Here is a 24,630-nt window from a genome sequence, read left to right on the forward strand (position 1 = left end):
AGGGGGCACATTTCTGAAGGCACAGTCTCAAAACTTTCATGGTCTCATCAGGAGACCTCCCTAATGATACCCCCAGATTTGGTGCAGTTTGGTTCAGGGGGGCCAAAGTTATGGACCCTCAAAACTGTAGCCCCCATCTCCTATTAGCTCTCATTGGAAACAATGGGGGATGGGGGCACCCCCTTTGGGAGTCCATACCTTTGGACTCTCTGAACCAAACCTCATCAAACTTGGGGGGTAGCATAAGGACAGTCTCCTGATGATATGCTGAAATTTTGGTGCTGCTAGCCTAAAAACTGCACCCCCTGCAGGCCAAAAATAGAAAACCACTAAAAATACCCAAAAATGAACCCTGCATTTTGATGCCCCCCACAAGGTGGTGCCGTGGGCAGCTGCCCACCTTGCCCAATGGGCATTACGCCCCTGCTTCTAGGTATTACTGCATAGACTAGGGATGGTTGCATCCCACACAAGTACACTCAAACAAGACTGCCAGTTGAAACATCTGCCGACTCCCATTCTGGAAGTTAGCCACCTCAGCTGTAGATAAGGGACATGAGCTCCCCAAAGACAAGGTAAGCTGACAATGGAAAATGCCAGTTATGGCGGGTAAATAAACTTGTATCACCTATGCCTCGTGCTCTCTGTTGAAAGACAGGCACGAAGTGTTGTTTTGAAAACAAATATTAGCCTGAAAAAACTCCCCAGCAATGACATGTGAACAGCACAGGGACTGCACTACTTCCAATTCCCCCTTCCCAAGCATGAGTAATGCACAAGACCAGCCTGCTCTTGAAGCAGCCAAGACCATCAAGAAACGAATGATATCCTAGGCTTGGAAGTGACATCAGAACCTGGAGAGAGATTGCCCCAGCTGGGCTGTAAGATCCGCCTCAGCAGCAAGGAGGGGGGGGGGGGGGGGGGAAAGGAAACTAATTTGGTGCTGTGGCTTTGTTTTGAAAGGAGCAAAAAACTGAGGGTGGACTGATAGCCCATCGGAGCTCAAGAGAAACCAAATCGGGGGAAAATTAGTTTGACCCCGCTGCAGATGTTTTGTTGGCCAGGTCTTGTGCATGCCTTTGGGAGTTATTACTGCCATGGTGACAACATTATTTGAATCTGAACGGCTGCTATAACTTCGTGTTACATATTTTACTTGTAAGCTGCCTCGAAATCATTTGTGGAAAAGATGTAGATATGTGGAAAAATTAAACTTCATTTTCCCCATTTCAAAATCTTCTGGTTTAGGACGCGAAAAAAAGTTGAACACTGAGGAAAAACTACCTCCAATTTTCAGTGTGGCCTGAAAGATTTCAACAACGAGAAAAATGCTGATAGCAAAAGGAGTCAGGCTCCACACTGGAATTTGGCTACAGTGATGCCTTTCCTTGCATATTTTGCTCTCTTCACTTTACCGCCCCCCAAGGAGCTGACTTAATCCTTGTTTTCCATTTTGTTGCTTTATATTCTGTAGCTATTGACACTGCTCACCAGGCAGCTTTAGAAGTATATTCCATACAACAAAAGCGATTCTCACTGGCTGTCAGAATCCTGCAGCTTTTATTGCTGCATCATTTTGCTTCAGTGAACACTTCACCTAAACATAATTGGGCAGAAGAAACACCAAACAATATCTAGGGAGTAAAAGTAAACTGAAGGGTGGCAGCCGCAGCCAAACAGAAGTAGTATCACTAATTTAGAAGACTAGCCAGAAGGCACAAAGCAGCACACCGCAGATCTCGCACTGTTGCTGTGGAAAGCCTGAAGAACGATGGGAGCACTCTGGAAAAAGGGGAAGTGGAACTTATGCAATAACTGAGGCATGGAGCTTATGCAATAACAGATGAACACATTGTTTTCACACACACTACTGTTGCTAGGTTTTATACAAAAGAATTCACATTCCAGCTGTTCTTCAGTCACAGGGCTTTTTTTTACCATGATCCTTTGATTACCCCACCCCCTAACCTTGAGGTGCTCAGAGGATTCCTCAAAGACTCAAGAAAGATGCTGCAAAAACTGCAGAAGACTTAAGGCCCAACTACCAAGATTGGGAGCTTAAGAAAGATTTAAAGGCTCACAAACATCATTTTAGGAGCAGCAGAGGGCTGTGTTGATGCATCTGCCCCTCCACCCAGCATAAGGTCCTTACACGTTGGAAAAGAGCGAACGAACTGGCACCCTTCAGCTCCATGGTGGGCAAACCCAGAAATGGGCTCTGCCATTGAGTTAATGCTGGCATCCAAGTAGATGCCAGTGGGACTAAGAAGATTTAAGGCTCAAACATCATTTGGGAGCAGCAGAGGGCTGTGTTGATGCATCTGCCCCCTCCACCAGCATAAGGGTCACCCACACCGGTGGAAAGAGCGAACGAACTGGCACCCTTCAGCTCCATGGTGGGCAAACCCAGAAATGGGCTCTGCGGGCTGTGTCGCACCAGAGGCGTCCACCAGCATAAGGGTCACCCATTAATCGTGGTGGAAAGAGCTAACGAATCATAACCCTTCAGCTCCATGGTGGGCAAACCCAGAAATGGGCTCTGCCATTGAGTTAATGCTGGCATCCAAGTAGATGCCAGTGGGGGGGGGGGCACCAGGGCGTCCTTGGGGGTGGAGCTGACTTTAGTCGGCTTCCACCACGGTTCCAGTCTGGGAATGCCGCCCTCCAAGCCCACAGACATGAAAGTGCAGAATAAGCCTGTTTCAGCTATGGGGCGATTTGGGCAGCAGGAGGGTTTTTAAATTTCCCTCCTTTCCACACCACCCAAAGGCCCTTTCGGAGGTGGCATGGCTCTGCCTTCACCACACTGCCCCTGACTGCCGCAGCCCTCCCCCCCACTCAATCTGGATTGTGCTGCCTGTGTATCAGTTGGGAATCCAAGCTTAAATGACACTCCGGAATTAGACTGTTCAGCTGAGAAGTGAACCACTGTAAATTCAAGCCAACTGCTCCAGCACAGGATGTGGCGCGATAATGACATCTTACTCTTGTGCATTGTTAAGCCACACAGATACTTTCCAAAGCACGCCAGAGGAGGGGAGTGGCCAGAAAGATTGCTGCCTGTGCAAAGATCAGAAAGAGGTGAGTTGTCATGGGAAACCTACTCTGGAGCTCCCCAAAATTACATTTTCCTCCAGGGCAGAAGAAACCATCTGTTCTTAAGAACTGGGTAGAGGCTACCCCCACAGACTGCAACAGACATCTCATTCCCAAAGAGAAGCAGCAGAGTGGGAAAGAATCTTCATATTACTGTTATTTTCAGAGAGAGGCAAGGGCCACACAGAAATACAAATGGAGGTTATCAATACTTGCCTTATAAAACACATCAGGAACATATTGCTCACTGCTGGATTCTTTTGCATAGCCAAGTTCTGGAGCATCACGGCATGGCAGCAGGCACTCATCACGCACCAGGGCCATGCACTGATTGGATACCTGGTAGCCCTCAAAGTGGACTTGGTTGTCAGGACCACCTGAAAAATAAATTATCTTTCAGCTACTAAAGAGGGAAAAGGCAGATGTACAGAACTTGTAGGCTGCTCCAAACAGCAACCATAAATTGTCATCTCTGGATATAATGAACTGGCCAGATGTATTTTTTCCCTTACATGGTTTTATAATGGCTGACTGGGTCTCTCTATTCACGCAGCAACAAGCAGCAGCTATCAAACTGCTCCTTTTGTGATTTTTATATTGCGGTCTACTACAAGCCATTTTAAAAAATCCTTGGAACAGCCTAATAAGAGGAGCATTTCAGTAGGTAGACAAAGTGTTGGCATACAAAGTGCTGGCACAGACTGTACTTTTTAAAAACAAAATTATGTATCTTTATGGTAAGGCTGAGCTCAGCTACATTTCAACTGTCCTCGTCTTGCCTAAGAATGCCACTGAATACTACTTTAAAAATCTCATCCACATTCAGGAATTTGCAAACTTTGGTTAACAACCTGAATTGTGTGTGTGTGTTTTTTTTAAATCCAAGGAGGGGGTGCCACAAGGATCACAGATATCTCTCATGTTTCCCTCCCTTCCAGAAGCCCTTTCCAACTTGAGGAAATATAATTCCAGGGTTGCAGGACTGCACAGTTTATTAGTCACGTGGGTTGGGAGGCTGCAGTAACTGAGGGATACTGGAGATGCAGGAAAGATATGTGACCATCGGCACTTTTCATTGATGGATCGCAGGATCCAACCTAAGCTAAGCTTACCAATAGTTTTGCAGCAACACACACATAGCAAACAATATAAATAAGAAGGCTAACTGATGTCTATCAAAACACTCTCTGCAACTATGCAAAATCTCTAACTGGAAGCTGAGAAACTCATAATTCCGCAAAGCGCATGGAGGCCACAAGCTCTGTGTCACCCCCGACACAGGCTAAGCCAAGTTCTACCTTTGCCTTTATGTTACAATACTCTTCAGATATTTTCTCAAAGCTCAACATAGAGAAAGATGGTCTCCCAATCCCCAAAAGCCAATTTCAAACCCAAACATCCATGTAATGTTCATCCTGCATTTACCTCATGGGACCAAGCAGGGGGACCATGTTTACTATTCCAAACACATTTAGGCTAGTGTAGCAAGAAGGTCAGCTACGAGCAAATATATAGCATCCCTGTCAGCAATGGACAGACAGGGACAAGCATGACACAAATTATGAGTGACTACCTGCAGCTGGTTCTTTGCATGGGTGACAGAATCACAGTGCTTTCAATTTGAGCAATTTAAACATCAGCCAGTTACACATTAGACAAGAGACACAATGTCAAAGAAAACTGAGCATATGCAAATGAGGAGGATGGCATTTGCTGGAGTTGATGAGATACATATATGAAAATTTAATACTACAAATCATGTACATGCATTTATTTTACAGACACCATGGAGTCAAAATGTTTGGCCCTGATTTAACCAGGGGGGAGAAGGGGTTATCTGTAACAGATGTTCCAAAAAAAGGAGCTTCCGTTCTCAGTCACATACAACTCTGCAAAAGAACACAAAATTTTGCACGCACACCAGTGGTGGGATTCAGCAGGTTCGCACCACTTTGGTAGAACCGGTTGTTAAAATGGTGCTTGTAAACAACCAGTTGTTAAATTATTTGAATCCCACCACCGGAACCGGTTGTTAAATTATCTGAATCCCACCACTGACACACACTAATTCAATGTAACCACAGTCTCCTCTGTCAGTTGAATGGTCATATCTTTCGGACTAACTTGAAGTATTTAGGAGGAAACTGTAGAATGATACCATTCATTCAAGTGGTTTACAGAAAATGGTATTATATATTTTAAAACCTTCAAGAACATATCTGTATCCTGATGTTCCCAAGGTAAGAAAGCCATAAAACATCGACAAATACATATTTTATAGAAAATGCTACATATTCATATTTTATTCCTTGTTCTAATAGACCCCTAAACTAGACAAATACGCTTTTGAGGAATGAAGTTTCAGAGTAAGGTCTGCTTCTGCAGCAAGTATTTATGAACCCATCTGCTCACCATGTGTCACAAAATTCTACTGAAACTTCTAGACACTCTCAGTCATAGAAACCCTCCGGGGGTGGGGGGGAAGAAAATATTTGTTGGTTTCCCAAACTACAAATAAGAGGATGTATTCACTTGATCCTTCGAGATATTTCTTGCGCCAATTCATTACACATTTTTAGAAGGCAAAATGTGGGTGATGCAATGACTAATGAACCATAGCATACCAGTTGCCAAGAAGTTGAGTAATTTTTTTCTCTTAGTTACTAGCATTTCCCCAAATGGAAAGGCCCTGTGAATTGGATACATGAGGAAAACAAGCCTTGTGAGAATATTTAAGGTCTTCATTACATGGCAAAAAGCCGTTAAAACTTCCCACAAGGCACTACCCAATTTCCAAACCATAAAACCAGGGGAACACAGAGGGAGAAAAGAGAGCAAGGGAGGCTGCAGCAGAGGGAAGCAGAAAGGGGTGAAATCACCTTGTTTCTACCATTAGCAGAGGTCTACTGACAAAAGAGAGGATAACTACATTCCATTCACCCCTCTCCGTTGCAGCCACCTGAACTATATGGTTCTTAGACCAAATGGGCCCCACAACCCTAAGAGTGAACTTTCCAAGGGGTGGGAAAAATTGCACAGGATAAGGGAACACAAGAAATTTCTACAACTTCTAGTGCCTGTCACTGACAGATCGTAGAATCCAACTGGATTCTCACTTATTAGAGAGGGTTGCTCAGTTTGTTTACTGCTACATTTTTTCCTTAACTATATTAATGGTGGCATTTTGCCTTTATTCAGGCTAAAAATTTGCTCTAGCTGCTAACCTGATTGTCAACCTTTGTAGCTTGTGATCATCAATTATCATTAACAACCACTAACAGCAAACATGCAATCACTCAGCACTTTCATCTAGTAAAACTAGACTGTAAGTAGTTCAAGACAGAGGCTGTTAAAGTTTCAGAGCTTTTTAAACCACTGCTTTTATAGACTAATTTATTTTATTGTATTAATTTGCAGCGTTTTTAAAATTGTTATTGTATTTATTGTATTTTTATTGCAAACCAAAAGGTATTTTATTAATTGCTGTTAGCTGCTTCGAGTCTCACTTTGTGATGGAAGAATGCAATATAAATTGAAGTAGATAAATAAATCATAATAGATATCCTTCAATTCATTGTTCATATAAAAGGGACTGGGCCCTGCATTCACATACCCCACATTCTCCTTTCATATGTGGTGTCTTCCTTCCTTATCTGGCATGCACAACCACAATTTGCTAGAACATTCAGCTGAGGCAACCAGTGATTTGTGGAAACCAGGTGTACCTCTCAACTATGGTTTGCAAACCCACTTCAAATTAAAATTTCAAATATTGTATGGAGGCACTTTCTGGTTAACAGATAATTTACATAATTCTTCTAGTATAGCAGGCTACGGTTACAAAGATTAGGAAGGAGAAATGGAAGTAGAGGCATCCAACCCATGGCACATTTTTAAAATTCCTAACCATGGTTTGAAGAACTGAGAACATGATGTCTGAAATGAGGCACAGATTTTAGTGTGCTATGATGCTTTTGGTACATTCAAAAAGGTATAAAGCAGGAATCAGAACAGAAAGTATCCCATCTGGTTGACTGTACTGACTCACTCTGTGTAATCCACCTTGAGTCCCTGTGAGAAAGGCAGACTACAAATAATGTAAATAAATAAAGCAAAAGAGAGCCTATTTTACCTGGCTGATCTGAAAAAAACCTGGAAAATTTGACTGCTTTATTTCTATGTACTTCAGGCAACTGAGAAACAGACTGTATTTTTTTTTACCTGTTGCCACAACAGTTACAAACTTGGATCCAAAGTGACCATCCGGAGACAGGCGGCATATATTTGGTTGCTGGTTCTGAAAATGCCCAGCTGTGATGCACTCTTCTGCGCTGAGGAAATAGGCATCCTAAAAAAAAAGTTGTGGGGGAGGGAGAGAATAAAAATGGAAGGTAAAATGATGGATTCTTTGCACTGGGCTGTATTATAGGAGCCAGTACCACCCATTGAGACTTCATTTTAAGAAAGTAACTTCACAATTCATAACGTGTTGGGAAACCATCAAAATCTAGAGTCATAGGCTTCATCTATATACATTAAAACCCTATTTGCAGCCAGCTGAGTGTCTATCACCTTACAAAATAGGGGTAACAATAATTCAAGGGGTCTGAAGGCTTTTATTTATAAGCTGTTTAAGAGGTCTCAAGGCCTTTATTTAGAAGTTGAACACCTGTGTTTTGCATAGTTTTAGTTTCAGCAAGCAATTCCTAGGATACTGGGAAAACTTAGAGAAATACATTCAAGCATCTTTATTTGGTGGCTGATCTCCAAAGCCATAACTACTGAAAGTGCTTCGTGGTAACCAAGGTTACCTCTAAACCATGGTTTCCAAACCTACTTCATTTTAAATTTTATGAAAGTTTTGACTGCCTGGAAGCCAGCAAAAATCTAGCTGAGAAATAAGAGTCTTAAATGTTATATATAATGTGGGGGCTGCATGCTCACCACTGACTCTTACTGGGCAGATGTTAAGAATGGAAGGTAGCAGAAAGGAGGTTGAGGAAAAACTAATCAATGACTTTCCCAGAAAAGATTCATTTCACTGTTGGATATTTCACTGGCAGAATACAAGTCAATGCTTGGCAATCACATAGACAGCACTTTTGCTTTAATGCTTGTTGAAAGTTTAGGCAGCATCTCTCACAGGAGAAAAGGTGAAGGAAGGAACCATTCTATACTATTTTTATTTATTTATTTATTTTATTTAATATACCGCCCCATCCCCGAAGGGCTTTGGGTAGTACAACATAAAATAGTATATATAAAATCAGCATGAATATAATTCCAAAAATACACTTAAAACAGTAATTGTTCCCAGAAAAAGGCGTCTCACGAAACCTTACTTAAACTAAAACTTAAACTTAACCCTCCTAAAAAGGAGAAGGGGGGGGGGAGGTAGTGGGTCCTGATGACATTGAAGACCCAGAAAGTAAGGGGGGGGGGCACACTCAGCGGCTGGTCTCTTCAAAGGCCTGGTGGAACAACTCAGTCTTACAGGCCCTGCGGAAATCACCAAGGTCCCGCAGGGCCCAGACAGCTGGAGGGAGAGTGTTCCACCAGGCAGGGGCCAGAGCCGTGAAGGCCCTGGGCCGGGTGGAGGCCAGCCGCATCATTGAGGGGCCAGGGATCTCCAGTAAGTTGGCCTCTGCCGAACGGAGAGGACGAACTGGGACATAAGGGGTAATGCGGTCCTGAAGGTGTAAGTGTAAGTGTAGTGGTTAAGACCAGGTGGACTGTAATCTAGAGAACCAGATTTGACTCTCCTCTCCTCCACATGAATGGCAGATTCTTCTCTGGTGAACCAGACATTCCCGCTGGGTGACCTTGGGCTAGTCACCGTTCATTCAGAACTCTCTCAGCCCCACCTACCTCACAAGGTGGGAGAGGAAGGGCAAGGAGTTTGGAAGCCACCTTGAGTCTCCTTACAGGAAAGAAAAGGTGGGGTATAAATCCAAACTCTTCTTCTACTACTACGATTCATTTTTGGCAACAGAATAGGGGTTAGTTGGAGTTCATAGTAAAACTTGAGAAAGAGTAACAAGTATAAATGAGACCAAAAAAGAGAGTTCTGGAAAGATGGCCCCTGAAGCAGATGGAGCTTCTTGGAGCTCTCTGACACACACTACTGAAAGGGGCCATCATTGGCACAACAGCAGACAGGGTCTGACTCTGGCCTCCCCAGGAACTCTGGGGACCTTTAATTCAACAAGTGAATCAGTTTGGGTTCCTTTTTGATCCACTAGCTTGGATAAAATCGAGGATAAAAAGCAGCCTCTCCACCTTCTCACGCCCTTCTTCCCGTTTCCTACTTTCATTTTCTTTGGGTATTTAATTTACTTTTGGGCTGTTTGTAAGTTTCTTATTATTATTACGTTTCTTTTTTTACTGGATCTGTGGCATGATTTGTAATCTACTGAAGGATTACAAATTGTTTATCTAACTAGAAGTTTTCCTACAGTATACTGATTATTGCAGAGCCATGTGATTTTTCTTTTTCTTTTTCTAAATATTTTCCTTTTATTATCATATTTAGTGGGTTATTATATTATCATATTTAGTGGGGGGGAAATTAAAAAGAGAGAGGCCAAAACCAGGGAAAAGCTAATTGGAATATCCTCCCAAAGGCAGAACAAAACGCAGTGAGATGCTGCTATGTGTTGGTTGGAAACTACCATATATACTCACGCATAAGCCGAGTTCTTCAGCCCATTTTCCGGGCTGAAAAATGCCCCCCTTGGCTTATACGCAAGTCACGGAGGCTGCCCAGTTGGCTGGGGAAGAGGGGAGATCTTCCCTTCTTCCCCAGCCAGCTGAGAGACCTCCATACAAGAGAGGATCCCAAGCCAGCAGCCCCAGTCTGTTGTTCAATGCCTTGAGCCCTTTGGGGGGGGGGGGGGGGGAGTATCCAAATCCAATAAACTAAACTAAGCTGCTACATTTTCCACCCTCGGCTTATACGCGAGTCAATAAGTTTCCCCAGGTTTTGGTAGTAAATATAGGTGGCTTATACACGGGTCGGCTTATACACGAGTGTATACAGTAACTATATGCAGAATGATTAGCTGCTTTCTGGGACTATGGAAGACTAGGCTTCAACTGAAAGAAGCTATACGTACGAAACTCTGCTGGATGCTTTAAAAAACCCCACACAACATTAAGGAAGTTCTATCTAAGAAGAGAATTTGATCGCTGGCATCATGTGAAATTGCTTGGTAACTATGTATTGTCGAAGGCTTTCACAGCCGGAATCACTGGGGTGCTGTGTGGTTTCCGGGCTGTATGGCCGTGTTCTAGCAGCATTCTCTCCTGATGTTTCGCCTGCATTAAAATTATTGCTGTGTTTGTATTTTCGTCTGTTTGCTGGTCTATGATTGAATTTAATTAAATGTAAATGTAATGATGTTAATCACTTCGCTACGTATTTAAGTGTCTAGACGAATTTCAAACCACTTCACATTCCTCTCGCACAAAAACTCTGGCACTGTCATAAGCAATTCACAGTCCAGCTAAATTCCCCATAGACTCATATTCTGGTTACGAAAACAAAACCCACCCTCAACAGCATGGCTTAACTTCACACACTTCTTTCTAGAAAGATTTTGTTTGGCAAAATCAGCACGTATGACGATATATAAATATCAGATAAACTGAAAAGCAAAGTTGTTTGCTTCTCACCTTGTTCCGACTGTATCGGACAGTCCCCTTTCGTGTATCCTCAGAGACCAGATCTGTAAATATCCAGCCAACCTTAAAGAGAGAGATTTCTTTCACAGTTTTGCTTTACCTTTTTTGAAAAAAAGATACCCTTCCAACCACCAGTACAGAATGTTCTTGGCTAGCTGAATCTCTTTGAGACAGCCTATTCAACGGCAGCCTGAAGGAAATTGCTCTCCCAGATGCACACAGCTCATTTGAATACAATTTATACATTTGCAGCGCCAACTGGAAAGACCTGCGGTTTTATGCCTCTTCCTGGAAAAATCTGGAGACTGCAGGGCTCCCTGCCCCCCGCCCCCCGCCCCCCCGTCCCTTACCTGCAAAAAGAAGCTTGCTCTTCAAGCATGCATACTGCAGAATCAGTTTACAAAACAGCTCTGAGCTAGTTAATCTAAATGGAACATTTCCCCCCCGCACAAATCTCACCCTTTCCCAATCCTACTTGATATTGCTGAAATAATTCTCCCAAGACTTTCTGAAATGTAACTAGGTACAGTGGAACCTCGGTTTTCGTTGTCGTCAGTTTTCATCGGTTTCGGTTTTTGTCGATTCTTTTCGCAAAATTTTTGTCTTGTTTTCGTCGCTTGCTTCGGTTTTCATCGGTTTTCGTCAGGGCGCGCGCACTAATTTTACGACAAAAACTGGCGACCCATGCATCTCCATTGCTTGCCAGTAGATGCCTCGGTTTTCGTCGGTTTCGGATTTTGCCAAGGTTTCCTGGACGGATTACTGACGAAAACAGAGGTTCCACTGTATTCAAATACCTATTTGCAGCTCATCTTTCCAACATTCACTACTTGTCCCAGAAATGCTAAATCAGATGTGCTTGGCAAATGTGAAATGCCCGGTGGTTACTGTGTAGAGATAAATAACCTTAGCAAAACTAGAACCAAAAAGAGAACTGGCTTCCAACAGAACTGATCTATTTTTTGAAGGTACCAAAATATACATAAAGATCCCTACAAAAATTCGAGTGAATATTCTTTCTGTACCAGCTCTAAAGGAAAATATTCTATTTTAAGAGGAAATGAAAATCCATCTAGTAAATCACTTTATATTGTGAATACAAACGCCTTCAAACAAGCAATAAAGTATGACTCTGAAAGCCATGAAGTCAAAGGAACTAGAATTAACATTCCCTATCCCATGGTGGCAAACCTATGGCATTCCAGATGTTCATGGACTACAATTCCCAATTGGCCATGCTGGCAGGGGCTGATGGGAATTGTAGTTCATGAACATCTGGAATGCCATAGGTTCACCACCACTGCATTCTCTGTAGCTACATTAGTATGCATGACACCATGACCTGCATAATTATAAATGGATAATAGTTACAGACAAAAAAAGTCAAGTCCTTAGTGCGCTTTACCAACTGTGTCAGAAAAGCACAGCTATAGCTGAAGTATGAACTAAAGCTCTCCAAGTTCCTGTTTCACTTACTCTTGCACTAAACAACTAAGAAGGAGACTGATCAAATTCACAAAGATGGGCCGACTGATAGGCTCTTAGTATTATGGACAAAATACATTTGTAATTTATTTGCAATTTATCTATTTCATTTATAGTCCATATTTTACACAGAAACTTAAGGGAGATTACAGACAAAGCAATGCAATCAGAAACGATCAGACAATCAATGGATTAAACTGAAGATCTCAAATGTTAATCTGATGTTCACTGTTGAAGAACAATTGCACCAAAAAGATTCCCTCTAGCCCAACACATAAGATTCTCCAAAATATATCTATCCAAATGTTTTCTGCTACCTTTCGCAAGCCAAGCTTGGCAGCAATTTCATCCACAATATCTGCTTTAGCGTCTTCTAGAAGCTCGAGACTGTTCTGTGTACCAATCTGAAAAGAGAAATACATTACAATGAGCTAGTTCAAAGACTATTTAGCTTCCTGATAAAAACAGAACATCTCATTTTAAGCCCTGTAACAACAAACAAAATCAAAGATATCGGGTTTAGCCTGATGCTTCACCCCATTGACTGTCGCTACGTTAGCATGCACAACACAAGAATAAGGTGATTTATTACTACTACAAGTAATATTTACTGTGAACCAAACAATGAGGTGGAATTAAGTGCACCCAATCCACTACTTTCTAGAAATACATATTTTGCCCGGGTAGTTTAATCTTCTCGCACAAGGAAAAAATGAGGCATGTATTTGACCCTGGAAATTGGAGTCAGGGTGGACCTATACAGGGAACCCAGGAATGTTTTCATATGAGAGCTCGAATACGTGGCAAGTTAATCATCAAGTTTAACAAAGTGGTCCTGTAACCTATAGTCCTCTTGTCTGTAATTTACTATCCCACATTCTTAATTGAGGAATTAAAGAAAGCAAACTCCAGGTATTTAGGGATACCTGATTTAGTATTTTACACACACTTTAAATGGGGGGCCTCCACACACCTTCCATCAATTTGGCAGGGAGCCTCCACACCTTGGAGCCACTGATTTTGATCCTTCTCCCTTTTACCACTTGGAGCAGGAGGGCAAGCGACAACACTTAGGCCTTCCAGCCCCCACTGCCAACAGCCAGACTCTCACCACCCTCTCCATGCAAGCAGCTAGCAGACGCAGGGAATGGGGAATGATGCCAACAGCCATCCAAAAAGAAAGAAGAGTCTGCTAGCAACTGTCTAAGATGGCAAATAAGCAGGTGGCAGGGAGCCGCAGTCAGTGATGCCAGGTGAGTTATAGTCAAGGTGGGGAGTGGTTGCTGCCTGTCTTCCTGGGCAGAATCCGCTCACCTACCACCCAGGGCAGACAGTGTGCCCATCAGCAGCCAGCACTCTCTACTTCCACAGCAACCCTTGTTCACCAAGTGTGTTTCACCTGTGCTATGGGGGTTCACTTGCCCACTGACCTCAATGATGATGCGTCCCCTGGACGGGGGAGGAACACATGCTGTTGCGCAGCTGATGGAAGACCATGATCTGTGGGGCCCAATCACTGGGGGAGCACCCAATCGTTGCTTGGGTGGCAGTGAGGCAGCTTCTTAGGGGTCAGCAAAGCTGTTGCCCCACCCTCACCGCCCAATGCAGTAGATCACAGGTAACTGTCAAAGGATCTTAAGGATTCAGGAATAAGGTGTTAGGATAAATAAAATCCACTTGGCCAGTTCCAAAGCTGAAGGGCAGCTTTAAACATTACCAGTTTATTTTCAGAACAAGCTTCAAAGCAGGTCCAATAAATCACCTCACAGCAAAGAAACCAGGCGAGAACACGCCTCTCTGTCCACTGCTGCGTGGCCCTCTCTGTGCACCACATCGTGGTACAATATCAACACACACTGGAACTGGCAAAAGAGCAAAAGTCTCAACACTTAACTTCCTGCTGTGCAGAAGGTTTAAGAGGGCTGATGTAAGTTTACTTTGCAACTTAACAGAAAGTCATGAATAGCACCACTGAGCCGATTCCCAGTGTGTGCTGTAATGAAAAATTTTTGCCTGTGCGTTTCAAGCGGCCTGACATACATACATTATATATAAAGCAGGCAGCAACTAACTGGGGGCTAAACATATCAGGCAAAACCTACTAAAATCACTCTCCCATGTCTGTCAGCAGGAGCTGCCCATCAACACTGTAAAGGCCGCAGGAAGCCAAGGCTGGAATTTAAGACAGAAAGGGACACCAGAGAACCAGAGACAAATGAAGAAGGAGCACAATCTCACACACCATTACGTGCTTTGAAAAAACGAATGGACTACAATTTAGTACCTTTACCCATCACCCTCCCATCACTGAATCTCCAAGCGCAAAAAATGCAGTATAATCTGAGGTTTTAAGGACCAGATAAACCAAAAATAAAATCAGTAGCAAGGATAGTCACCAGTAAAGATGATGTAAAGAAAAGCAGGCGGGGTGCTGGATTTAATGGTTGGATCATGATCGGACACACACTCCTGTGTACTCTGTTAAGCTTGGCTGCCAAAAGTCCTATCTGCTCCCTTTGGTCCCAGAATGAGAGAGGAGGGGGCTTTAAGCTCACCCCATCCTTCAACTCTCCCGCTAGGGCTGGCTGCTTGTCTCTGGGTCATTCCCAAAGCCATGAGCCTCTTCTCCGGTGCATCCTCCTTGCAGGAGTGCTGCTTGGGATTAAGTAGCCCAGCCCCTCTCCCCTGGGTCCAGAGTTGCCAGCTGTGGGCAGGGAAAAACCTGGGGATTTGGGTGTGGAGTCTGAGAAGGATGGGGTTTGGGGAGGGACTTCAATGGGGTACACAGCCACAGAGTCCACCTTCCAAAGTGGTCATTTTCCCCAGGCCATCTGATCTGTGTTACCTGATCAACTGTAATTCCAACAGATCTCCAGCCACCACCTTGAGATTGGCAATCATACCTGGCCCTCATTGCAGCTGCAATCATTCATCCAAGTGTCTGATTCCCTCCCCGCCCCCCATGACCTTTATGATGCAGACGATATAACCAAATACTACTCAGTTAGGGGAGATTAGGCCTTGGCACTTATTCATTGAATCAGAGTTAGAAGAAACTTCAAGGGCCATCAAGTCCAACCCTCTGCAATACAGGAACACATAATCAGAGCACTCCTGACAGATGGCCATCCAGCCTGTCTTTAAAAACCTCCAAAGAAGGAGACTCCACCACACTCCGAGGGAGTGCATTCCACTGTTGAACTGCCCTTACTGTCAGGAAGTTTTTCCTGATGTTTAGGTGGAATCTCTTTTCCTTCACCTTGAACCCATTACTTTTGGTGCTAGTCTCTGGAGCAGCAGAAAACAAGCTTTCTTCCTCACCAACATGACATCCCTTCAAATATCTAAACATGGCTATCATGTCACCTCTTAACCTTCACCAAACAAAACATACTCAGCTCTCTAAGTCTCTCCTCGTAGGCTATATACTTTGGAGAAGGAACCACCCAAATAATTGAGAAGCCAGATCCATTTTTCAGCTTTGGGGTTCTGTATTTCAAGGACCACTTTTTCTAAGTCCAGCTGCCACAAAACCTTTTCCTGTAATTTTATTAATACTATGACAAAAAGTCAACTTCTAACCCAAATACAAAACCATCAATTTTCTGAGGAACTGTAAAATAAAACCTGGAGGTTAGGTTAAAAAATTGTACAAAGGGCTGTTAAATCACTCTCAGGCTTCAGCTACCATGATTTATGACTCATTAATGCAATATGCCTCATTAATGCAATAATGCAATTATGCCTTTTTCATGCCATGAAGATTTCCAGTGCCCTCCCTGCAAATCAGGAAAGGTTGGGCCTTTCCAAAGCTAGCCAAATCATCCTTTGCATTCAGCTGAACTAAGAGACAAAAATGCATATTCTTGTTGAGGATATTTGCAAATGGAAAGAAAGGGCAATTTCTGCCAATTCCCCCTTTCCCCTGCAGACATCCAACTTCCTCCACCTGATTCCTGATGTTCCCTATTTCCCTTGAAGAAGCAAGGAACCCCATCCTACAGATGGAAACCCCTTCTATCAACATACATGTCATGCAGAATCAAAACCACAGGGTTTGTCTCTTGCTTGACTGCCACTGCTCCCAGCATCTCTTGTCCGCTTCTCTCCTTAGCTGTAATGGGAAAGGTCTTGTCTACCGTCATTGATTTAGGAACAGAAAGTAGTTGAGTCTCCTCAAGAAATGCCATGAGGACGGAATGAACAAGAGCTATGAGTGGCAACCAAGCTAAGGGTCAAAGGGATGACCCTGTTGTTAACCCCTCCCCCCAAAAAACTAAGGGGCCACAATGAAGGAACCACCAATTTTTTAAACCACTGTGCTGACTTGTGCACCTGGGACTTGTTGAACTCTGGGCTAGGTATAATGCTCATTAGAGGGAATCGATTCATCCACAACAAAAGAAGGAATTAACTAGTCTGAACTACAAGAGAACATAGACTGTACTATTTCAGTTTATCTTAACCTGCATAAAATCCTACTTTCCATTACTGTAATTGTTGTGAAATTTAGCCTTATAATTTTTCTGAACATTCATTTCAACTATGACACTCAGTTTTTATTGTGGGACAAGAGGCCTTAGTGACTGGTGCCATCTAGTGACTTAAAGTGATCTTGCATCTTTTTAAAGAATGCCGGTCAATTCTCATTAATAAGTAGTACAGTTTTTTGTGTATAGCATACTTCAGGAGAAGCTTACCCAGAGAAATGGGACAAACAAGTTTTGAAGTTGTATGCATCAAACAGATATACATTAGAAGCAGCTAGGGATGTCTGGGCATATCTTTGGTGGCAAACTTGGGTTGGCTTCCACACAGCGTGGTAGCTGTTTGCTTTGCTTAACAGTCTCTCAGCATGTATACAGTGTGTTCCAACTGTTCACTTCACATACTTTGTGTCAGGAACTTTTACAATAAGCCTGGAAGGTCAGTTTTCTCCCAATGTCAGAGAAAGTGGGAAAGTTCAGAGATGCAATGATTTGTGTAAGCCACGCAACCCACCACCTCCAAAACTGCAAGGGTTGCACACGCACGCTTCCCTCATGACACCAGGGATTGTTCCCAGTAGCAGCAGCAGCAGAAGAAGAGTTGGATTTATACCCCCCCCCCTTCTCTCCTGTAGGAGACTCAAAGGGGCTTACAATCTCCTTTGGATTTTCCCTTCCCCCCTCACAACAAACACCCTGTGAGGTAGGTGGGGCTGTGAGCTCCGTAGAGCTGTGACTAGCCCACTGTCACCCCGCTGGCATGTGTTGGAGTGCACAGGCTAATCTGAATTCTCCAGATAAAGCCTCCACAGCTCAGGCGGCAGAGCGGGGAATCAAAACCAGTTCCTCCAGATTAGAGTGCACCTGCTCTTAACCACTACGCCACTGCAGTACCCTGCAACAGGAAGCTTCGTTAGTTACGGTAAAACTATTTGTCTTCCTGCTTCCTACCAAAAGTCCTCTGGTAACTAGTTCTAGGCCACACGACAATTGAACCAGGCCTCTGCTGCAGAAGCCATTGTCTGGAGTCTCCCTTCTCCCCCCCGCCCCCCAGCAAGAATGCTTTCTGGCACTCTTCATTAAAGCCTGCTATCTCCCCATTTCAGGGGCAGAGGTGCGCTGAGGCTGCTGAAAGGCAGGGAGACTGGCCTCAAAGGAAACTTGGAAAGCAAAAGGGGTCAAGTCTGCCAAGGCAGCTGGAGAACTAGTTAAAACTATTTATTCCTCAATCTGACCTCATTTTCCCCTCATTAAATTCCTAGGAAGCTTCCATTAATTTTTAGGAAACAGCAATCTATTTCCAGTATCTCTGGGAGTTAAGGGTGGTCAAATAAAAAAAAAACTGCTTTAACTCGAAATCATTCTCTTGCATAGTATGACACATGCATGCAAAGAAATGGCCTAAATAAATTCCCACTTTTGAGTACAGTTCTGGGGGTCATTTATTAATCCCAATATTAGCTAGCAGCAATACATAAGCAGCAAAGATATGAAATGAATTCTCCACGTCCACATCATTCCCAGGATTCAGCAAGTTTAAAGCTTCAGGCAGTAGCAGCCATTAGAGAGACTATATAAAAATTTGTTCTTTGAGAGCATTTATAACCCTTAAAGGCTGTAAGGGCATATATATCGGCATTTATAAGGGCATACATATTGCAAACAAGTGGCAATCTCCCTCATGGTGAAATATACAACTACATTGCAAGTTAGCATGCACAAAATGAACACAAGTCACTCATGTGTTCTTGCTCATCATTTTTTGCAATGCCTTAACATTATTTGAAATTGTCATGGTTCATATTAGTTATCTGTAGCAAAATATCACAGTTCAAAAGCATATGGGAGAGGGAAATTGTTCAAATTAAATATGACCAAGTGTGACCAATATCAAGATGTGATACGCGTGATTGGTGTTTGGAATATGCTGCCACAGGAGGTGGTGATGACCACTAACCTGGATAGCTTTAAAAGGGGCTTGGACAGATTTATGGAGGAGAAGTAGATCTATGGCTACCAGTCTTGAACCTCCTTGATCTGAGATTGCAAATGCCTTAGCAGACCAGGTGCTCGGTGGCAGCAGCAGCAGCAGCGGCAGCGGCAGCAGCAGCAGCAGCAGGCCATTGCTTTCACATCCTGCATGTGAGCTCCCAAAGGCATCTAGTGAGTCGCTGCGATTAGCAGAGTGCTGGACTAATTATGAGTGTATAGGCGCAGATCTATGGCTACCAATCTTGATCCTCCTTGTTCTGAGATTGCAAATGCCTTAGCAGACCAGGAGTTCGGTGGCGGAGGCGGCAGCAGCAGCAGCAGCAGCAGCAGCAGCAGCAGCAGCAGCAGGCCATTGCTTTCACATCCTGCATGTGAGCTCCCAAAGGCATCTAGTGAGTCGCTGCGATTAGCAGAGTGCTGGACTAATTAATTGATAATAAAACTGCAAAGATTGTCATGCCCTTATATAAAGCAGTGGTGCGACCGCACTTGGAGTACTTGGAGTACTGTGTCCAGTTCTGGTCGCCACATCTCAAAAAGGATATCGAAGAGATAGAAAATGTGCAGAGAAGGGCAACAAGGATGATTGAGGGATTGGAGAACCTTCCTTATGAGGAGAGGCTGCAGCTTTTGGGACTCTTTAGTTTGGAGAGGAGGTGGCTGAGGGGGGATATGATTGAAGTCTACAAAATTATGCATGGGGTAGAAAATGTTGACAGAGAGAAATTTTTCTCTCTTTCTCACAATACTAGAACCAGGGAGCATACACTGAAAATGCTGGGAAGAAGAATTAGGACTAATAAAAGGAAACATTTATCCACGCAACATGTGATTGGTGTCTGGAATACGCTGCTACAGGAGGTGGTGATGGCCACTAACCTGGATAGCTTTAAAAAGGGCTTGGGCAGATTTATGGAGGATAAGTCGATCTATGGCTACCAATCTCAATCCTCTTTGATCTGAGATTGCAAATGCCTTAGCAGATCAGGTGCTCGGGATCAGCAGCAGCAGCAGGCCGTTGCTTTCACATTCTGCATGTGAGCTCCCAAAGGCACCTGGTGGGCCACTGCGAGTAGCAGAGTGCTGGACTAGATGGACTCTGGCCTGATCCAGCAGGCTCCTTCTTATGTTCTTAGGATCCAGCAGGCTCCTTCTTATAAATTCTGTTGCCTAGATCCATGATAGCGAGTATTCCAGGAGGTTATGGATCATATCATTCCCTGCCAGCATGGCCAATTGGCTATGCTGGCAGGGGCTGATGGGAATTGTAGTCCATAACATCTGGAGTGCCAAAGGTTCACCACCTCTGGTCTAGATGGACTCTAGTCTGATCCAGCAGGCTCTTTCTTACGTTCTTATTATTTTTTTAGTATTATTTTATTTGGCTTAATAGACCGCCCAACCCCCGAAGGGCTCTGGGCAGTGTACAATGAGACATAAAAATATATATATATAAGGTCTCATAAATGGACTCTGGTCTGATCCAGCAGGCTCTTTCTTATGTTCTTAAGAGTTGCAGTATGACCATGACTGACCATAGACCTAAAATCACTGTTTTGGTTTCTGAAGTTCCTGCATGTAAATTTCCAATATCTACTTAGGAATGAATCCCAGGTTATCTCAGCTTAAGTGAGGCTGGAGCTGCCACCATCTTGCCCCCCATCCATTTTCAGCCAATCCAGTCCCCAATCACAACAGCTCAGTCAGTTGACTTAGCAAAGAAGGCATCTGCACTGTCGCTGGCTCACTTGAGTGAAGCTGCCACCAGGGAAAACAAACAGCTATAAACAATGATGACCAGATAGAATAGCATCAGTGACAAGAGAGGGGGAACAGCTGAAAGTCACCCTCTGTCCTTCTTATAGCATGAAACAGTTAAAAGTCATAATCTAATAGAGAATCACACACTGAGAGCAAAAGCTCCCTAAATTCAGTGGTATATACCTGCATATATATCATGCTATAATAGTTTCTGACATGCCTCTCCACTTGCAAACCGACACACACACACTGTTCATGGTACGGCTTCATTGTCTCAGCAGCAATTCAGTGTAAGAGTATGGTGAAAACAATTTTTATTTCAAGATCTGCGAGTGCTAAAGAACATTCAACTTGCAACTAAAAAAAAAAGGACAGCTTTCCGGAGCACAGAAGCCATTACCTGAGGCGGTTCATAGATGGCAGCAACCTCAGCTCGAATACCTAGAGGGATGTCTTTATGTTCTGTGTACCTCCCATACAGGTATCCAAAATGCTGGTTTCCTGTTTTTCTCCAGAAGTCTAAGAAACGATCTGCGATTGTATGGTTCTCAAACATGATGTTATCCACATGCCTGTATTTCTGCCACATGAAAAAAACCACAGTTTATCAAGATAAACCTCAATGAAGCTTAAATATAGTCACGTACGAACCTCAGCTACTTTCCTTCTAAAAGTCATTCTATCCCACATCCATATGCCTTTTCTCCCTCTGCAGACTTTCCAGGTAAGCATGCATAAGAGTTAGAAACTCCTCAAAAGATAAAAGAATAGGAAGGAACCAGTTTTCCCTTTTCTCTGCCTATTTTGCTCTTTCTCAAGCCACAACATTTCTTACATTACAAACCCAGCATGCCTTGCAGGAAGACTACAAACCCAGGAAACACCCCCCCCCCCTTCATCAATTGCTGATTTGGTCCTCATCCCAGTTACACTCCCCCAACCCAGTGTGTTACAGAAACTTGAGCAGGTGGCTCACAAATATATGAAAATTGATATCTGTAGCTTGTGCCCCAAACAGATCTCCTCTCGTATACAAGGAAATTGTTGAAAGAATGCACTTCAGGCTCCCTGTGCAAAAGTTAACCAGTTGTTTACTAAGGAACTGCTCGAGAAAAAAATCCTGCCAAATCCAAGCTGGCCACTTGCTTCCAAAAAGACAAGAACGAGTGGCTGATGTTGATCTCACCTGCCTGTTGAGCGTGATGGCACTGGGCTGGCACTTTGTACAGATCCCTTCTGGCCACGGGGGATGTCCCTCACACCCAGATTTAATCTTGCAGCTAATGTTTTCAAGGGCAACAAACTTCCCCCTAACACAAATGAAAAAGATCATGTCATATTCTAAATGCATAGACATTTCTTTCTTTCTTTCTTTTTTAAAGCAAAGCAAATTCTTCTACTGTAGTATACTGCAGACGTCAAATCAGAGTAAAAAACTGGGGGCAAGGCTGGCGGCGATTTCTGAGGGTAACCTGCCTATGTCCTTTGTAAATGCTGGGGTTAACAAAAATATCAGACACGCAGTAACAATTCTGTTGGACTCAACAACATAGGAGCTGCCGCTGATGTTGATGAGGAAAAAAAAATCAATGACATGGTCATTTGAAAGTGGCTGACTTTCATCTTTTTTTTTTACAGGTCAAAGCCCTTACAATGGAAGAGCACTAATAAAAAGGTTGTCTTCGTGTATGGCATAGTGTTGTGTGAGCTTCTAATGCAATGAAACAGCATTATGTCATGTTTGCTTCTGTGCTTCTGATGTTATTATGTAATGAGGATATTGTGCCTGTCGATTTTTGCTGTTTAGATAGTTTAATATTGAGATGTTGTATTATGTTGCGGTGTTATGTTTTGCTGTTATCTCATGCCTGTTCCTATACGATTGCTGATATTTTGTTGTTCTGATGTCAAGCTGTTATCTTATTTTGTGCTATGTGCTAATACGTTTTTGCTATTTGTTGTTTTGTTAAGAAATGTTAATATTGTTGATATGCTACGTTCAGTGATGTTTGATGATTGATAACTGGGACTATGGTTTGGAGGTTGTTGCTGTTCATATTTATTTATTGTTCATATTTGCTGTTTGCTGTTCACATTAATTGGTCTGTTATTCTGTTTTGTTGGTTGTTAGCCGCTCTGAGCCCTACAGGGGAGAGTGGGGTACAAGTCCAATAAATAAAATGAAATGCAATGAAGGGGAAGAGTTAAGCTTCCAAGCTAAGGAGAACACTAATAAAAAGGTTATCTTCATGTATGACATAATGTTCTGTGAACTTCTAATGCAATGGAAGGGAAGAAGAAGAAGAGTTTGGATTCATATCCCCTCTTTCTCTCCTGCAGGAGTCTCAAAGGGGCTTACAATCTCCTTGCCCTTCCACCCTCACAACAAACACCCTGTGAGGTGGGTGGGGCTGAGAGAGCTCAGAAGAACTGTGACTAGCCCAAGGTCACCCAGCTGGCGTGTGTGGGAGTGTACAGGCTAATCTGAATTCCCCAGATAAACCTCCACAGCTCAGGCGGCAGAGCGGGGAATCAAATCCAGTTCCTCCAGATTAGATACACGAGCAATGGGTTAAGCGTCCCAGCTGGAGTGTTAAAGAAGAGGCCTTAAGTTTTGAAATATTGATGAGATGACAAATCCTTCCCTTAAATAAATGCCACTTTCTTTTCCAATGCTTCTATACAGCAGTCTTGAGACACTGGTATGAGAGAAGGCGGGAGGTTAAGACCTGCCAATTAAGTGAAGAAGGTAACTACGAAGTTTTCACTCTTCCCACCCATCTGCCAAATTGGTTTGTAAGCTCGCTACCGTTTGTTTTCGTGTTATAAATAAGCCTCTGGTTTTTCCACATTTTGTTCCATCAAATGTAAAAAGATTCCCCCAAGAAACTGAACAACTTTCATACTTGTCTGCACCTCCGGTCAGTTTCCTGATGTAGGCATGGAAAGACATATGCTTCACAGGAGGTTCCAGATGGTTTAAATAATCTTCATCAAAAGGCTGCCAAAAACCCACAGACACAAAGGAAAACCAGGTCAGACACCTGCTTGATAATACATTGATCACTGAATAAATGGATGTTTTCATGTGAACTCTGCTGGCATTCAATGTGGAAACAATTAGGAATCTCTGTGCTCTTTTCCACAGCAGTTACTACTTTAAGAGTAATGGAGAGGCTTTTCTGCTTTTTGCGCAGGATGGCATTTCTAGACATGCTCAAAATGGCTTCAGAAATCCAACCTGCCTCATGGGTATTATAATAGTCTTAAAAAAAAAAGATGGCAGAGCAGAAGGCTAGCTGATTAAACATAATGGGAAAACTCTGGCACAGACTAAAAAAACTGAAAAGGCCTTTCAGAGGATCCTTGCTGCACAAAATCATTATATTAAAAAAGCTCAAAAATATAAAAACACATAAGAGTGGTTCTTAGATGAAGTTCTAAAGGGGAGGAAGAGCCACAATGAAAGTGGGTGGTAGAAAATACACATAGACTGCTTTGCATGAGCTTTTAAATCCATTACTGCAGGGAAAACAGATGTCAGAAGCCTGACAGTCCAGACAGATGTCCATAAACGCCATATTTAGCCTTTTTAGCCATTGTCAGCACAGACAGGACACATTCATGTTTCAGCAGCATTCTCACAACTGCTAACTAATGTAGCAGCCTTTTGTTTAATTCTTTACCTCTAATGGTACACAGTGCACACATTTACCCAATGGGCCATGCCGACATCTGTGCCAAGAGAAACAAAAATTAGTACTTCCTTAAATTTACAGAGTTTTACAGAGTTCAGGAATTTGTCATGAACAGAAGTAACAAGGAAAACAACCTATCGGAAAAGTACCAGCAAATCAGATTTTTAAAAAGCGCTGTGATCAGACACTAACATATGTATGAGTAAAGCCTACACTTTCCACCTAACATCCCTACAGATATTTGAAACCTTCATTACAAATACTGCTGAATTAAGACACCACGATGCTTTGCAATGCATAAAGAGGGGAGCTACCCTGAAGAAAAGGTCTGAGCCACACTTCTCTCCTACCAATTGCTTAAAGATAATAAAGAACATGTTATTTAGTATGGTGAAGGTGCAGTACTAAACATCTGCTTGGCATTCCTT

General features: G+C 43.1%; 1 protein-coding gene across 1 annotated transcript in view; it reads right to left on the reverse strand.

The window, feature by feature from the left end:
- The window catches only part of NPLOC4 (NPL4 homolog, ubiquitin recognition factor), a 59,266-nt gene that overhangs the window by 23,677 nt on the left and 10,959 nt on the right, over window positions 1-24,630 (reverse strand). Inside the window, exons 5-12 of the mRNA XM_048490326.1 lie at window positions 24,191-24,239; window positions 23,411-23,505; window positions 21,691-21,814; window positions 20,905-21,084; window positions 12,582-12,668; window positions 10,771-10,842; window positions 7,318-7,444; window positions 3,313-3,473 (exon numbers count right to left, since the gene is read on the reverse strand). Coding sequence (XP_048346283.1) covers window positions 3,313-3,473; window positions 7,318-7,444; window positions 10,771-10,842; window positions 12,582-12,668; window positions 20,905-21,084; window positions 21,691-21,814; window positions 23,411-23,505; window positions 24,191-24,239 — 895 coding nt within the window. The remainder of the gene's footprint in view (window positions 1-3,312; window positions 3,474-7,317; window positions 7,445-10,770; window positions 10,843-12,581; window positions 12,669-20,904; window positions 21,085-21,690; window positions 21,815-23,410; window positions 23,506-24,190; window positions 24,240-24,630) is intronic.

The sequence above is a fragment of the Sphaerodactylus townsendi genome, linkage group LG03 (assembly GCF_021028975.2).
Source record: "Sphaerodactylus townsendi isolate TG3544 linkage group LG03, MPM_Stown_v2.3, whole genome shotgun sequence".
Taxonomy (NCBI): Eukaryota; Metazoa; Chordata; class Lepidosauria; order Squamata; family Sphaerodactylidae; genus Sphaerodactylus; species Sphaerodactylus townsendi.